This window comes from Carassius auratus, chromosome 46 (genome assembly GCF_003368295.1).
Source record: "Carassius auratus strain Wakin chromosome 46, ASM336829v1, whole genome shotgun sequence".
Taxonomy (NCBI): Eukaryota; Metazoa; Chordata; class Actinopteri; order Cypriniformes; family Cyprinidae; genus Carassius; species Carassius auratus.
The window spans coordinates 17,467,629-17,485,929 of record NC_039288.1 but is presented as its reverse complement, the minus strand read 5'-3'; the positions used below and the strand labels follow the sequence as shown (position 1 = coordinate 17,485,929).

The 18,301-nt window shown below is 36.6% G+C and overlaps 2 protein-coding genes across 2 annotated transcripts; one reads left to right on the top strand and one right to left on the bottom strand.

The window, feature by feature from the left end:
* Positions 1–2,646: 2,646 nt before the first annotated feature.
* Positions 2,647–10,646, bottom strand: LOC113064423 (cyclin-I-like). Its single transcript, XM_026235259.1, has 7 exons — positions 10,396–10,646; positions 9,473–9,630; positions 8,422–8,556; positions 7,388–7,462; positions 6,615–6,755; positions 5,809–6,042; positions 2,647–4,017 (listed from the first exon to the last, which is right to left on the bottom strand). Exons 2-7 carry the CDS (start codon positions 9,584–9,586, stop codon positions 3,601–3,603), a joined length of 1,116 nt encoding a protein of 371 aa, XP_026091044.1. The 5' UTR covers positions 9,587–9,630; positions 10,396–10,646; the 3' UTR covers positions 2,647–3,600.
* A 919-nt stretch (positions 10,647–11,565) lies between these two features.
* LOC113064420 (cyclin-G2-like) lies at positions 11,566–17,770 on the top strand. The gene is made up of 8 exons (XM_026235252.1): positions 11,566–12,779; positions 13,546–13,685; positions 13,895–14,032; positions 14,115–14,365; positions 14,627–14,705; positions 14,798–14,896; positions 15,234–15,436; positions 16,899–17,770. The coding sequence occupies exons 2-8, from the start codon at positions 13,581–13,583 to the stop codon at positions 17,014–17,016; spliced, it is 993 nt and encodes a 330-aa protein (XP_026091037.1). The 5' UTR covers positions 11,566–12,779; positions 13,546–13,580; the 3' UTR covers positions 17,017–17,770.
* The last annotated feature ends 531 nt before the right edge of the window (positions 17,771–18,301 follow it).

Below are 18,301 nucleotides of genomic sequence, written 5' to 3'. Positions count from 1 at the left end.
TCCTGAGTGCGACGTAGGAACGCTTGTACATCGTTCCCGTCTTGCACCTGATCGACGGACCACTCATTGCCGTGCAGCCAACCGGTGTCAGGTGGTGTATAAAAAGGCGAAGGGATTGAGACGCTGTCACGACTTGAGGAAAGACTCGATGACTGGCGCATCTGCAGGTACGATGCACTTGCATAGACTTGAGGGTCATCAACGGACAAGCCGTGAGTCTCGTATTCGTCCAGCTCCTGGATCGGAAATCCATTAATCCCTTCGTTTGGTTGCAGCAGACTATCATTGCTTCGGCTTAAGCCTGTTTTGTTGTAGGTTTGGGAGTGTATGTGTGGAGAAACAGGATGGTCCAGCAGACAAGGTGAAGACTTGTATATGTGACACTGTCCGAGGGTCGAGCACAAAGGCCATTCTTCGGCGACAGCCTCGTCTGAGTGAACATCCGATGTGCTTGCATTCAAACTGTTCCTTTCAACCGTAGGCGACACTCTTACCTCATAGTAAGCAGGGTCCACGAAGGACTGCTCGCAACCATCTGCTTCCCTTAATTGTCTCTGTTTGGCTACGTAAACACCGTTGTGTTCCAGATCTGTTGCCCCGCTGGTAACTTTCGACTCCCATGGCTGTTCAAAGCTCTGGCCGCTCCCGCTCGAGCGACTGTCCGTGTCGGACAGGGTTGGTTTCAAAGGGCAAGCATCGTTAACCTGTTCAGAGACAACAGGTTGCTTCCTCCCATGTGGTGATGAAGTGATGACAGCTTTTTCAAAACTGGGAGTAGAATCTTTGTTGTTGTTCTTGTTGTTGTTGTTGGTGATGATTCCAGCAACTGGTAAGATTTCATCATTAGTTGGGACGGTCAAAGCAGCTTGAGGCTTAGAGTCTCCTTCATTCTGCCGCTCAGGCTCTCGGTTCTTGGAGACGTCTCCGAGATGCACGCGGTATTTTTTCCTCAGCACAACATGAGACACCCCCTCCTCCTGCCTCACAGTCGCCACGGAGTTCACATACCTCTTGAATAACTCCCGGTTCTGCTCTCTATCTTCGTCCTCCCGCAAAAACCGCCTGTAGTGGGTTAATAAATCCACATTTCGCACCTTGCCGCCGTTGTTGATGATGAAGCGCAGCAGGGATTCTTGTGTGAAGTCGGTGGCCATGCTCTCCTCGCGTGAATCTCTCTCGTGCTGTCACGCAATCAGAATGAAGGACCTGACAAACGGTTTCGGCTGTTGAGACTGTAACTCCGCCCACGGGTTTCTCTCTCAGTTCCACCTGCATACCTGCACACATCTATCAGTCCAAAAATAACGATTTATTCATGAATACATCAATCCATCTATTAAAAACGTTTGGTAATATGAGTAAATATTACTACTGAACTGCTAAAATGTACTGTGGAATATTATGGGAACTTTATTAAATTTGCCAAACAAGTAGCCTGTATATTTATATATGTTTTTATTATTTATAACTAAAAACAAGCACCTGGACGGTTTTTTTGGACATTTGACAGGATGTGAAAATGTATAAATTCCACTGCATTGGATTAAACCAAGTTGTATTTATTATATTTATTATTTATTTATTATACATATAGTATAAAACAGCAAAAGCTGTGTGAAAATATCACAAACACACACACAAACAAAATGTTTTTAAACTAATAAAATATACTGTTCCTAACCCATGTAGTTGTTAATGTGATGAACTACACCTCTGTGAACATGAAGACAATTGACTCACTACACATTGACATTCATACAACAAAAATATAAGTTAATGATGGAAAAGATTATTCTGTAGCATTATTGTTTATTTATTTATTTTTAATGCACTCATACGAAAATGTAATATGACATATATTGCCCTTTATCACGAGTGATGTGCTACCTAGAATAATTTTTTTAGACATATACATTCTAGTTAGATAAGTTTATTGAAAAATAAAATAAAAAATCCCCATAGTAAATATTGTACGTGTACATATGTTAATATATCTGACTTTTCATTGCACTAAATAAATAAATATATATATATTTAATCTGTTTGAAAGTTTTTGTAATGTTTTAAATATGTGTACCTTTTATGTTTACATAACGTCAACAACTAATCACAGGCTTTAAGATGGATATAGACGTATGATGGCATGTGTCCAAAAATGTATCACAAATACATATTTTTATGGGCTACACGTATATGTTAATGAAATTAACATTGTTCATATTTCTTAGTTATCATGTGAAAACATTTTCTGTATGGAAATACGATACATGCATTCTACTTCGCTACTTCATCTTGGAAATGTGCAAACTTGCCTTATTAGATAAAACACTGCAATTCCAGTAATTCAACAAATTCCGGTTTAAATAAAGCCACGTTTTCAAACGTGCCTCACTCACTTCTCGTCATTGTAGGCTTTAGATATTGAATGACCTTTTCCTCAGCAACTCTTCCATCATCCATTACCTACAGCACATAAATATGAATAAATCCTGACCTGTGTCAAAATCATGACCCCTCAGTCTCTCTCTTCTGTTAAAGAGAGCAATGAGCCCACATTGAAGATCTCAGATTTCATTCTTTACAGGGATCCTTTGGCAGAGTATTATCCCTCCACACAAACTCAGAAAAACGAGAAGACACGAGCGGTTCAGAAGATTTTCATTTATTTGAGCATTGGTAGGTTTCTCAGCAGCGACCCGGACCGTCATCAGCACTTCAGAGCAGGAGAGAGAGCTTTCGGCAGGAAGGTTATGATCAGCAAAGGAATGGTGGCAGTCTAAAGCTTCTTCTGTTAATTCAGAATCTTACGCAGTTTATTCTAATCATTATAACAGTTACATTACTGGGTTTAGAACAAGCGACAAACAGTTCATCTAACCAAGCCACGCCATGTGTGATCTAATGCCACAAACAACACTAGCTCATCATTAATGCTCAGTATAAGAAAGTGATAGGGACATTATCTCACACACTCTCTCTCACACACACACACACACACAGACATTAAGCAATTAGACCCAGCTATGAGCAAGAGTGAATATTTATACAAAACTAATATACATCTTCAGAAATGCCACTCTTTAACCAAGGCCTTAAAAAAATAAAATAAATCAAAAATAATATCTAAATATATATTTATTATTATAAATGTATATTTATCATTATTCAAATTATTTTATTAAATTAGTTTTTATTATTCAAATAAAAAAATTGATTTAATAAAAATGTAATTTATTTAAGAGCACTCAGAAGTTTAAAGTGAAACAAATGAAATGTGAGAAAAGACAACAGTGAAAGTTTTAGATGAAACAATTGGCAAATACATATAAAAAGAGACAAACGGGAACAATGCTGGTTTCCAAAGGTGGAGGGAAAAATATGCCTACTTTTTTTTTTTTGCAAACATTTTTCCATATATATATATATATATATTTATATAGATTTTTTTTCTGCTTTTTAAAGCCTTTTATGTTTACGGTTATGAAATGGCATCATGCACAGAGTATGTTTTTTTTTGTTAGTATTTTTGGCCTCTCTCTTGCTCTGAAGTGAACTGATGACCGCGGCTGCTGCGGTTGTGTGACTGATCAGCCGTTTCCACTAGGTTTCTCTGACTGGTTGGAGAGGTGGGCAGGGGGAGGAGCCAGCGTTCTGCTGTATCACTGGTAAACCCTGTCGTCCTCCCACCGGTTCGCCTGTGCACGTGAGCGCCCCCTCCTGGGGACTCTCCTCGTTGTACAGGCGCTTGATCCCATCAAAATACTCATCCACCTCCATGTGTTCCACCTTCCGCTTGGCCGAAGACTTGCTCGAGCGGGTGTGGGTGGTGTTGGGGTCAGAGGGCGCTGTCGGGGCGAGGGAGACATGCCAGGGGGGCAGGACTCCCCCGTCCCGAGGCTCTAGGGCGTTCGGCAGGGGATGGCAGATGTACACAGTGTTAGGAGGCAGGGAAGCCGTGTGTGTGGACAGGCAACGTGCAACCAGCTCTCGACAGCTGATCAGCTGAGAACTGTCGATCTGAAAGAGAGGAAACAAAAAAATCATGATGTGCACAGTCTTTTATTCAGCAGGGAGGCATTAAACTGATCAAAAGTGACAGTTACGGCATATATAATGGTACAAAAGATTTCTATTTCAAATAAATGATGTTCTTTTGAGCATTTCTATTTATCAAAGAATTGTGAAAAAATGTTTCCACTGAAATATGAAGCAGCACAACTGTTTTCAACATTGATGATAATCAGAAATGTTTCTTGAGAAGCATATTAAAATGATTTCTAAAGATCATGTGACACTGAAGACTGGAGGAATGATGCTGAAAATACAGATGCGCATCACAGGAATAAATTACAATCTAAAATAAACCCAAATATAAAACTCTTATTTTAAATAGTAATAATATTTCCAAATATTAATGTTTTTATTGTCCTTTGAATAAAAGCAGCCACTGAGATACTATTATAGTTTTTATTCATATTTCACAACGGTTTTTTTTCTATTTTAAAGTTGTAAGTCTTTATTTTTTTCCAATAGTGATTTTAGATTTTAACAATTAAATGAGAAATGTTGCTACAGCAACTAGCTTCTATATATATATATATATATATATATAAAATTGTAAATTATATATTTGTTTTAGTTAACTATTATAGACCTGTTACGGACCCAAAAACTTTTAAAAGGTTGTGTATATCACATTAAAAGACAGTAGTGTTCAATAAACAGTCATGAATATTTGAAAACCATTTCACTGTTGTTGACAGTGTTAGTTACTGAAACTGTATGTTTAATGATGCAATAACCTGTAAACTTATGGGAATTTCTTTATCAGTTTTTAACGGTATGACAGTCATCCCTGTAAAGCAAGGGACTTTTAAAGGTCTTTATTTTTGGTTTCACTTTGAGCTCGCTGCTGGCATTGATAACAGAGTTTGCTCTGGAGAAGTGACTGACCGGGCCTCTTCTGAGTTATGATAAGAGTCTAGAGAAAAGCAAACATGTGAGACAGATTATACACGCTAGTGCGGCTCGAACGTATAGTGTGAGCAGATGAGTTCAATTAAACCGCACGCATCAACAGAGCCTCTGTGAGCTAGGAATAATGAGATAACTGGATCATCACACTGATGAGGAGACCTCGAGGAAGAGTTTAGAGTGACCTCAGATTCTTGTGATCTTCCTGGACACTTTCTGGATTTCTTCAATAGAAACGATTGAACATGATCTCCTGATTTTCTATCTTAAATCTCTTAAGCTACATTATTTCTACAAACAATGTTCAATACCCATTTAACCCTTTTGATCCTATAAAGGCTGCCATATTGGATATGCACATTTCTAAGGCCTTCTTTAGATGATCAACATGATTAAAACTTTCTGAACAACCTGATCTACTACATGCCTTCTGTCATCTGATAGTAGTTGTTGTTGTTTTTACTGTAATTGTTGCTTATCATTAACTTTCATATTGTTGGTAATATTTCAAGACAAACACTTGCCAGATTGAAACATCTTGTTTACTTTAAATCAATGTTTATTTGTTTTGTTTTTTACTTTTACTTTATTTTTTTATATTTTTATTTTTTAGCAAAATCATGTTCAAATATATGATCATCTGGCTTTTAAGAAACGTTTATTTGTTCATCTCGATCATCTTTGTATTGCATTGTATTATATGTAAGCTTTGATATATATATATATAGAGAGAGAGAGAGAGAGAGAGAGAGAGAGAGAGAGAGAGAGAGAGAGAGAGAGAGAGAGAGAGAGAGCGAGATTGAGAGAGAGAGAGTGATCTTCATAAGTTCATACCTGTAGTTTGTGCAGCAGGTCGACAGTGAGAGCGAGCCAATCAGGACAGAGTTTTTCCAGCTCCAGCGTGATGAGGCCGAGGGACAGCAACGAGCCACACACCGGCAGCAGTGCATTGTGGGCCAGACAGTGGAAGAGCTGCTGGGTGAGCAGAGCCACGTGCTGCGACGGGTTCAGACCCGACAATGCAATGTTCAACCGCCCGGACTTACAGCTCAGAACCATCGCATGGAACTACAGAGAGATAAATAAAATGAATCAAAATCTAATGGAATCTAATATCTGGATTAGCAAATATGTTTATCAATTATTTGGTACTTTTGTAAACTAGCAGTGTTCTGCGTGAATAAGAACTCCTAAACTGAAATAATCTTCTTTCCTTAAGAAACAACTTAAATACTACTACTGTAAAACACAGCAATTATGGCAGAAATTAATGAGGTAACAATTCACAGGTTTCGGGAAGTTAACATGAACAAACAACGAATTCTACTAATACATTTTTTTATTATCTTTTATTATACGTTTTCTGTCTTAGGTATGTTAAATAGACCTTCTGAAAATGTCTTTAAGATATTGGATTTAGATTGACTGGAAAACATCTTCTGTTTAAAAAGTAGTTTTACATACAAGGTGCTTTCAATACTTCTTTCAATAATCTTGGAGACGAACTCAGCCAGACCTCCATTCAATTATATACTATCCCATACTACAAACCATAAAAAAAAAAGAGTTCAGTGTCTGTATGTAGAGCTGCAAAGTTAGTGTGTGTGTGTGTGTGTGTGAGAAAGAGGAAGTCCACTCACAATGTAAAGGAAGTCCAGTGCTGTGGCGAAGTGCAGGTCCCAGTTCAGCTTATCCAGAACAATCCTCTCCATTCGCAAGATCTCCGATGGAGAACAGCCACATCTGCTGCTGGACACCAGCTCTCTCAGAGACGGGATGCGCTGCAAAACACACATTACATAAGATCTTTATATTTGATTGGATATATGTCCAAACATGCGCAATTTTATCTCTCTCTCTTGAATGCTTGCATCATTGCAAAATGAGAACTATATTATTGCATGATTTATTGCAAGTTACTTTAAAACAATTTGTAAAATGGCTCCTATTTTTTACACTTTTATTTAAAAGGTTATACAGACAGAAACACCCACCAAAAGAAAATCTAATATAATAGTAAAATAATGGCAGAAATTATAAGTAAAGTATAGTAATTGCTTCAATGAGTTTAAGCCACATCACATGGCCAGGTCTAGCCACAAATGACTTTAAAGAGCTGCCAGAAAATAATCAGATTAAATATTAGTCCATCTTTGGCATTTTAAGCAGAAGCCGGTACAGAAATCTCAGTAAAGGCTCATCAAACTGGGACTGATTCTAGACTTGAGATATCAGAGACGTCCATTAAGGGTCACCATTTCCCCACAGAAAAAAATGTAACTTATGCTACATAAATAAAGCCACAGAGACTGACGGATGTTGCCCTTCATTCTACTCTGTTGCCATTCTACTCTGTTGAGAATTACAGAAGTACATTGTTTGCTACTGATCAGTGTATTAATACTGTATTCACCTCATCTTCCTCACTGGTCTTAATAGCCAGGAAGAAACAAGAGATGGCGATACAGCGCAGGTACTTTGGACGAGCCTGAAAAAGAGACAGAGAGAGATTGATCAATAATGGTACTGCGATTCTACATCTCGTGCACTTTTATGCCACAACAGCAAATGGCAAATGTTTTTTTTTTTTTTTTTTACAGACACATGCATTTCCTGTGTTTATTTCCTGTTAATTTAAATGCCAAAGCACAAGAACTAATCAGATCTGCAAAGACTGCCATATATTTGCATCTAATAATACATCACAGTGCAGTTTCACTTTCTCTTAAAATAAAAAAATAAAAAAATTCTAGAATTGTCTCTGCAGCTGTTCAGATGTGTTAAAAGAAAATGGCAAACCGAGAGCAAAAACAAAATTCAGTGTTGTTTAACAAAACAGCTTAGCTAAATAGTGACCTAAATTTCTGTAACACTTACTATTACATAACAGTCAAAGTTCTATAATAGAGCAAAATTATTTTCACTTTACAGAAATGTTCACTGCATCTCAAAATATGTAAATGATGTAAATTATATAAAACATTATAACTTTAAATGCATAAATTACAAAGCAAAACGCACAAATTCAAATGCATAAATTATATTGCATCACATGCACAAACTTGAATGCTTAAATGCATTCAAATTATACTGCATTAAACAAAAACGAGTGAAATTCACACATGCATAAATTTAAATGCATACATTTATAATCTTATAAATGTATGCATTTAATAGTAATAAATGCATTTTATCATGCCAAGTATAAGCTAAACTATTACACAAGTTTAAACACAGGTGAAATGCAGAAATGACAGAGAGAGTATTATTATAATTAATTTTAAAAAAAGGTGTTGTTATGTGAAGTACATTACATGGGCTGCAATTAGACCAGCTAACATACGGCTAAACCCTGTTATAGACAGCTGGATACTGGAAAACACCATAAACCCACAATCATTGACTGGAGCAGAAGACCTTGACCGGTCAGACGTTTCTGAACATTACCTTAATGGCAGAGAGAAAGCGATCCAGAATGCCAATGGCCAGGCAAAGTGTCTCTGGATAGAGCTTCAGCTGGGAATGAACATCCCTCAACCACCGGACGGCCTCATCACGCTTTTCAGGGGAAATATCTGTATCCTGAAGAATAAAAATGCATTGAATCAGATCACAACACACATGTCTACAATATGCATTAATCCAATCTGACATGACCCAAACAAGCCAAATCAAACCCCTTTTCAGATGCACAGATATTGATTTATTATAGTAATGCATTCTGACATTAATTACTACCCCAATATGTACATATATTGCTGTTGATATTCCTATCGTTACATTTTCTGATTGTCATGATTAGAATAAAATAATCAGAGGCTTATTATAGTTAACTAAAACAATTTCATTATTTAAAAAAATAACTAAAACTTATTTTATTTCAGCTCGTTGTCGAGGACACATTCATGGTTTTCATTTAGTTTAACTTGATATACTAAACTTAATAAAATATAAATACAAATTACAGACTTACAAAACCTAAAACTATTTTTTTTTAAAGACAAAACACAACAAAATCACTAACACTGTCAAATAAAATAAAAACCTAAATAACAAGAACTGAAAAACATTTGAGCAATTCATAGTATCTCAAATATACTAACACTAAATACACACAATAAAACGTCCAGGTTCCCGTCAGGATGGGGCTGGATAGCAGACCTCAGACAGCTGGTCGTATATATGTGTGTTACAAACAAACACAAACAATAAGCAGACAACTACATCTAGAGATAACACAGACTCTAATAACTGTACTAATCCCAGTGTCTCACTGACATTACAGATTCATCCACAGCAAATCATACACAGTTAATCCTAAAAGGCCCAAATTACAGCACATAATAATTATGACAGTATATTGAACCATAACTATTTAAATATTTCCAATGGAGCTACACAGAAACTAGATTAATGTATCTGCATCCCCATCTGCCTCCCACAATCTAAACATTGTTGTTATACCAAACAAACCAGAGCTATCAGCTGACAGACTCACCTGGTTGGTAGGTTTCTTTGGCACGTAAACCTTCCATAGTTTGGCTTCCCTAGAAACTGCCTTCTCTAGAAGAGATGACAGCTTCCGGCTTTCCAGGGGCAGGGTGAACTTCATCACGAACCCTGGAAAAGCCTACCTCCCCCACTGGATACAGCTACCTGAGCACAGGAACACACAAAACATCTCAGACATAGATCATACGTGATCAAACATCAATTACATGGGATGGTAAAAAAAAAAAAAAATCATATTTTATACACACACATATACATATATATTTTATATATATATACATATATATATTCATATATGTGTGTTTGTGTGTGTATAAAATATGCTAAAATAAAAATAAAATTTTGTTTAGTAAAAATTATAAAGTAATTATTATATATAATAGTACACATAATTTTAGTAAATATATATTGCAATATATGATACATAATGATGACCTCACTGGTTATGATTACAATATAATAACAATTTTAATTTATTTTATTTTTTTAATTCAGCAAACCCCAGATCAAAAATACTTTAGGTTAAAAATAAATTAATAAAAAGATAAATCACCTCTGATCTGATGATGGGTTCATCTGTCATTTTAATTAAGAATGAAAAGTGATTCAGCATCCTACTCGTGCTATTTATAAAAAATGACATTAAACACGTCAAAATCCATATCACTAACGTTACATCTCGATATGAAATGTTGATACAGTGTTGACGCAGTTTATATTTGGTATGTACAGTATTAGCGGACTAGCTACACAGCGACTGGCCGATATACACGCAAACACAAACTCCTAGCTACACCGAAAACACAACATTTGTATTTAATGCGCATGTTTATGTCCAGTATCGATGGTTTAATCGGCTAAATCGTTAGAAATGTCTATAAAAGCTCCCAGAAACGGTTAGTTTCTTACCTCCCCTGCAAGGTTGTGGGAAACGCAGATCATCCGGTCCATTAAACTGAGGTAAAATAAAGGAGCAGATCGGATTCCGTCATCTTTTTAAGCGTCCAGCTTCGCCTCCATGTTTGCCGTGAAATTTGGTGGGGGTGTTAAAGAAACTAAAAGGGATCCTTCCAAACTGATATTAAAAATAAAATGAACGGAATATAGACACGGACGTCTACTTCCGAGGAGACGAAGAAGGGAAGAACCACCCTCCGCCAAACCTCCTCACCACACACAGGCAGATACACAGAGAACATTTTCTTATAAACAATAAAAAAAGATCAAGAATAATTATAAATGATAAAATTTAGGAAGTACTACAATTGTAGATCTAGTCGGAGGTTTCGTTTTCAATTGTTTTTTTGTGAATTCGGTAACCATCATAAAGGGACTACTTAATCTGGCGAATTGATTTTGGATTGTAGCTCGGGGACTACTTTCATAAGCAATCCTATTCAAGAGGACACATACATACATAGAACATTGTTAGATGTTAAAAGGACGAAATGTCTGTAATAATTAATACTGTAATACTTTTAACATCTAGATATTTTTTCCTTTGCTACATTTTCCCTTTTAGTTACATTGGTTGGAGCATAAGAAACAAATGGGGAAAAAAACATTTAATAATATACTTTATTATTTAATTCTATATCCTTTGTAGAGGATGCCAGGACTAGGCTATTCAAAAAAAAAAAAAAAAAAAAAAACCGAAAGAAATAGACATGAAAAGGCATGTATGGGCAAAAACAATGTTTAATTTTTCATTCACCAATTTTTAGGTTTCGGAATATTTTTAGACAAACTTTGTACAAAGATGATTCTCAACTATGTTATGATATAAATAACAGAATGATTTGATATACTATAGTACTTTATGGAATAAGTGTTTTATATACATAAAAGTGCAGAGTAAGTAAAGCTTATGATATACAGAATGTACAGTGGAGTTGCTATATACAATATTGATCAGAGTATATACAAATATAAATATGAATGCAATGTAGGGATTGTATGTACATTATGAACAGAGCAATGAAGGATTATATATACACATTATGAATAGCAGGAACATGAGAACAGTGGTAATAAATAGTTGAATGAGCAATGCATTATATGCAAAATAACAGTAGTGCAATAATATTTTTTTGTAGAAAGTTTACTGTGCTTGTACAGTAACAACTTTAGACAGTTTATAGTGTAATGGATTTAACCATTTGTATTCCCATTGTATACAATGTATCTATACATTAAATCTAACTTGCATATGAATGTGCTCTTGGGGCAAGCCATAATGAAATAGTAGTATAATGGAATTAATAACTTGGCCAAATTTCCATACGAATATCTCATATCCCATAGAAATATTTATCCATATTTTCTGTCCCGGTTCAGTTTTCCCAAAATGCCTTATTTAATACGCTGTCCTCTACATAAGACATTTATACCCAATTATACCCAACATTGAAAAAGTAATTTCAATTTGAAACCCCATAATATTTTTGAGATGTTTATGACAAAAAAACTGAAATAGGAAGATTTAAATGATAATTAGAAAATACTATTGTATTTCCCTAAGAGGGCTAGATTTGATCTTTCTCTCAATATAATTCATATTTAAAACTTAACTTTAAAACCCTGGGACATATAAGTTGTCAGAAACTTCACAAAAATATAATGACCTCTACAGAGGACAAACGTCTATTTAGGATCCCAGGAGGATATTAAACTACAATGTTAAAACCACAAACGAAACGTTTATTGAATATAGAGTATAAAAATAAAGGTTTAACAGGAGAACATAGAAACTTATCACAAAATCTACATCTGAGAAAGGAATGCATTTGCTCTACATTTTCTAACCCATGGGCAACACGGTCTGTCACAACAACACCCAGCAACAACCAATCAAAGAGAAGGGCGGGCTGTCGATTCGCTAGCCAATCGTCGGCGTCTACATGAAAACCAGCAGCCAATGAGAACCCAGAATTTTGGGCGGACTATTTGAACGCTACATCTTCGAGCGATCCGGTTGGTCCGTTAGACTGTCAATATTTAAATACACAGATCGCTTTAAAACTACGCTTGTATGTTTTAAAAACATTATACATTTGAAACCGTTATGGCATAACGTTAACACAATATAAAACACACTCAACTACACACTGAAATGGTAAGAGTAGCCTTTCTAAAACGAACAAAACCATCTAAACAGAGCGATTTACGTTTCCTACGTGACAGGCCCTGGGGGCGGAGCCACACTCAACATCAACAAAAGGAAAAGGGAAGCAGCGAAAACAGACGAAAGATTCTCGGATACACGAACCCAATATGTCCTTTTAACATACCTGGTAATGTACCTTTATTTGTCTTTAATAACCTTCTTTAAGATATTGAGGTTCTTTAAAAACTTCTGCCTAGATTAACGGTCACCGTTATGGTCGTAACATTATATCTTTTTTTTCCTGAAAATGGGCTTGATGTTTGGTTATGCTGGCATTTATGGACTAACGTTATATTTTTGACTAAGTAACGTTAATCTGTATATTTTATGACATTTTATCGATAGTTTGTGTATGTCACTAATGGAAATTATATTTATTGTACTGGAATGACCGAATCCTTGTTATTTTTGGTCGTCTTTGATGTCTACTTTCGAAACCAGTAACGTTAACTGACATTTAAGTTAAATGAATTTCCGTTAAACCGATAGAGCTGTTGAATGTTTCAGCTCCCGTTTTATAATACTGCAATTTACAAAAACGTATATAATTTAATGTCGAAAACAAACTGTAGAGGAGATTTAAACCCCTCCCCCTCTGTTCGAGGTATTTTCCAGCTTAAGGATCAACGGGACTCCACTGGATGACATTTAATTTCGATTCATTTTTTAACCTTATAATTTTGGTCAATGAGTTTTAAAAACGTCGATTTCACATTTATTTGTCCATCTCAGTCGGAATGTGTCAGATTTATTTGTTTGGATGTTCTGTAAAGAAGGCGTTAACCAGCGAAACCAGACACCGAGGCTCAGCTCAGAGGAGGGGGCTTGGCTAAACCTTGACCCACCGCCCTCTGGACGCAATTTACTAAACCTTTTTATGCCTTTTTCTAAAGGTGTTTTGACAACTTGAAACACACAAAGTGAAAATATGGAGGCCATCAAACTGATGAAGGAGCTGAAGAGCAATTTGGACCAGGAGGTTCATTATCTGCCAAAGGAAACTGGTCTCAGTTTGATCGAATCCACACAAGAGGTAAACTAGTTTAACAAACTCCTGTGAAAATACATATTCAAGCTTTATTTGATAACATATTTAACAGTTCTGGAATTTTGCACTGCATTTCTGTACATTGCATACTGTAAAAAATTTTTTTTAGAGTGTACAAAACTTATATTTGGATCCTAATGGCAAAATGTGTCACAGTTTTGAACTTCAATTGGAAAATTTCTCCTCATTCACAGAATGGTACTGGAGTTTCAGCCAAATGTCGAGATGCTCGAGTGGAAGATCTCTGGAGCTTGACCAGTTTCTTCGGTTACAGCACTCAGACCTTTGTACTAGCCATTAACCTGCTGGACAGGTTTATAGCTATGATGAAGGTAATCAATTAGTTCGAAGTCAATCCATCTGATTATTTGATATTACAACATGTTATAACGGATCGCTTGTGTGTTCCTAAAGGTTCAGCCCAGATATTTGGCATGCATCAGCATCGGTTGCCTTCACATCGCCGCCCGAGTGACCGAAGAAGAGTGCAAGGTTTCATCCAGCCATGAACTCATTCGCATCAGCCAGTGCAAGTTCACAGTCTCAGACCTCAATCGAATGGAGAAGATCATTTCGGAGAAACTCAACTTCCAATTGAAAGCTGTCACAGCCTTAACCTTCCTGCATTTGTACCACGCCATTGCACTTTCGCACACGTCCAACAGGTAAGAACAAGTGGCATTATCAAACTTCAGAGCCACAAACTTAAACATGCAAGCTTGGCATTTGAAACGTTGTCTTGTGAACGTTGATAAACAAAGCTTGCAAGTGGACTTTGAGCATTCTGCTGTATCTGGGTGACCTTGATGGCAGTCATGCAATAGAAACTCGGGAGATTAAATTCTGACTAGATGCAATGGCTTTTTCAGTGACAAACAGCTGGGCTAATAAAATCTCATTAATGCATTAATTATTCTTGTTTACAGAAAAGACGTCCTGAATCTTGACAAACTGGAAGCCCAGCTGAAAGCCTGCCTATGCAGAATTGTTTTCTCCAAAGCAAAAGTAAGAACAACTTAAACAAACAGACAGATTCATGAAACAAGGTAAATGGAAATGGAAATTATGATGAATTGTATCTCTCTCTCTCTTTTTAGCCTTCCGTGCTTGCTTTGTCGCTGTTGATGCTTGAGATTGAGGCCTTACAGTCTGTGGAACTGCTAGAAATCGCCCAGCGCATACAAACACACCTGAAGGTAAGATTTCATGAGTAGATCGACATTTTTACATGCCCTGAACATAAATAAAAACCTTTTAAAATTAGGTTAAATGTCACAGACTGCTCTGTTTGGTTCGGAGTCAAGCCCAACTAGTTTAATCTGATCATTTGTAACCAAAACGATAAAAAAAAACTATACCTTTAGTTTCAGCAGCACTTAAACATCTATGGTGTAGGACGAATCCAAAGCTCTTAACCCAGTCTTGTCGCCAACAAGCCATTGGTTTACATGTGTCGTCCCGTCTGAAATGAAGCTGGCTCTGTGCCCTGTTCTTGTGCAAGCAGGTGTCTAATGCAGCAGTGTCTGTTTGCAGATCTCGAAGGCTGACCTGGCGCACTGGCGAGGTCTGGTAGGCCAGTGCATGAGGGAATACTCCTCTCCAGAATGTGCCAAACCTGACCACAAGAAACTGGTGTGGATCGTCTCACGGAGGACGGCCCAGAACCTGCACAGCAGCTACCGCAGCGTCCCCGAGCTGCCCACCATCCCAGAGGACGCGTGGGACGAGAGCGAGAGGTAAACACAGCTCACCTGAGGAAAAACACCAGTGTTAGGAGGTCACACTCGTACTAAAGAGACAATAGAGGAAGAAGAGAAAGGGATATTCTGGGTTTAACTGCATAAAGATGATTTTAGCCAGGCTTTGATTACCACAGAAATTAATTTCATTCAGTTCGTGAAAACAAACAAATCAGTTAGGTTTGCAATGGATTTCCAAGGGGACAAATGTACAAGTCAAAATCAAAATAATGTTAAAAACTAGAGGATAATAAATTAGACTTATTTTATTTCAGTTTGTTGAAATACTGAAATACTAAAATTATTAAAACTGAAATAAAGCTATTTAAAATGATCATGAAAATGGAAAATAATTCAAAATAACTACTTCTACAAGAGGATACAATTAAAATAACATCGATACCTAGAATATTCCTTTATAAACTCATAAGAAAACTAACCAAAACTAAATCAGTCATATCGTACCTCACATTACAGTGATTATTTTTTCATATTCTACTGATAACAACTAAAATATCAGGAAATAGCAGGAGACGAACTGACATGTCTTAACCTTGGCGTTTACTGACACACACCACTTACATCAGCACAGCGGCCCACCCAGCGTTACACTATCAGGTGTCCTTACAGTGCTACTTGATAACTACAGATAGTTAGTCACGTCCTAGCAACCAACACAGCTGATTACAAGCTGACAATCCAGACAGGACGTACTGCTTTGAGATGCGTAATGGGTTAGATATGCATACGTCACACTAGGCGCAGCAGTGGAATGTGGGTAGTGTATAATGACTATGTATTTACAAACAGGTCACAGGTTGAGCAGCATCACCTGTGAGTAAGAGAAGGGTGTGCGAGGTGGGGTCTGATGGACAAAAGCACAAAACAAGATCCGAGTAATATTCCAGGTTAACCACATACAAGATTCATTTAAGCTTCATTACCACAGATAATAATATAGACTCATCATTCAGTTTGTGGGGGAGCAAATGAATAAATCTAACAATAATTTAATTTTTTTATTTGAAATAAAGCTGAAATAAAAACATGTGTTAAATGAAGATAAAAAATTACTGAAATTGAGAAATGCTGCTTTTGCAACTAACTGAAATTAAATAACTAAAATTACTTAAACTAAAAAAATAAATAATTTAACCAAAAAAATAGAAAATGTAAAAATAAAGGACAAAAATTTAAGTAGGGTGTCATTTTTAAGTACTAAAATGACAAACTGAAAATGCAGAAGTATAAAAAAATAAGTTTAATTTCTAAAATACAATAAATTTATAACAAACAGAAATAAAAGCTTAAACAGTTTAGTAAAAGGACTACAACTAAATGCTAAAACAACACTGAAACTCAATATTCTTTTATGAACTTGCAAGTCCCTTACCAAAGTGACATAAATAAATAATAGTCAGAATGAGAGTGCATCTGACTGTTTTTTTTTTTCTGACAGTGAGGATTCAAGTGAAGACCTGAGCTCTGGGGAAGAGAGTCTGAGCAGCTCGCTGGGCAGCGATGCCGAGGGACACTACTTCCCCTCCAACTTCCGCTCCCGTGCCCGCAGACAGTAATACGCTCTAAACCACTCGTCAAGGAGCACAACCGCCAACGGAGATGTGTCCTCCTCCTCCACCAGCCAATGATCTGAACGGCTTCCTTGTCATCTTCCAAGATGATGCAGATCACAGACCTCTTCTGGCTGGAAACCTAATAGTTATACAGCAAGGTGCCATTGTGCCTGGGTTCAATGAAACCACTGAGTCCAAAATATCAGAATTGTATTTTAAAAACTCTTCTTTTATGGCTTTACAGAAAGCCAGTCCAGATACTGTAAACATTTCTCATGATTACTTGTGTTAAGCTCAAAGTAAAATAATTCAGCCTGCACAACACTGGCAGCTAAAAAACTAAAAAAAAAAAATAAATAAGTAGCATAGATAGCGTTTGTAGAAGTTGGTGCATGTTTGGATTTGTCAACATTCCAGGTTTGCTCAATATGACATATCCAAGGTACACTAGACTGTTATAGACAACTTGAGACTTGTACTTTGGTGCTTTGCACAGTTTTGTAATACGATTGTAAGTGCGTGACAGTGAGAAAGCTGCGTGTCAGCAGGTCATATAGTTAGAGATTTAATGTGGTGCGCATTGTTTATTTTTCGTGTGTGTATGTGAGTGTGATGATGTTAACCTACTTGCCAATTAAGTATAAGTTTCACTTTAGCCGATGTATGAAGACAAATACTGTATGCTGAAAATGTGCAAACAACAAAAAAAGCCTAAAAACCTTAAAATGTAAAAATGTCAATATAAAAAAAATGTAAATTTGTATAATGTAAAAAAAAAAAAAGGCATATACGTCCTGTATAGCATCCTGTAGATATTAACTTATTGTTATTTTTGTCATGGTAATATTTAAAAAAAAAAAAATCATTCACAATTAAAAAAAGCTATTTTCAATTCACTCAGTCTCCTGTTTTTCTTAGTCGGGTTATTCTGAATCAGTTTTCTGTTCCCAAGTGCCTCCCTCAACTATTCCACACAAGCAGAAAATGGCAAACAGACAGCAGATGTTGTAAACGCCTCACTGCCGCAGGACACGTTACACAGCAACAGTACGAGAAAGCAATGGCTTCATCACGCAAGAGCCTTCGTCAACTACAACGTCATGTTATCAGCTGATTTAAATGCATTCAAATGACCAGTGCATGATGCAATTCTGCCCAGTGTGAGGCGGTTTCACATTTTCCCCAAAAAGAGGAACTCGTTCTTATGAGAAACTAACAACCAGTGCACGTCTAGTCAGTCAAAGGCTGGAAACAATCTTTCTGTTGCCTTTTAGTAGGAACAGGTGAG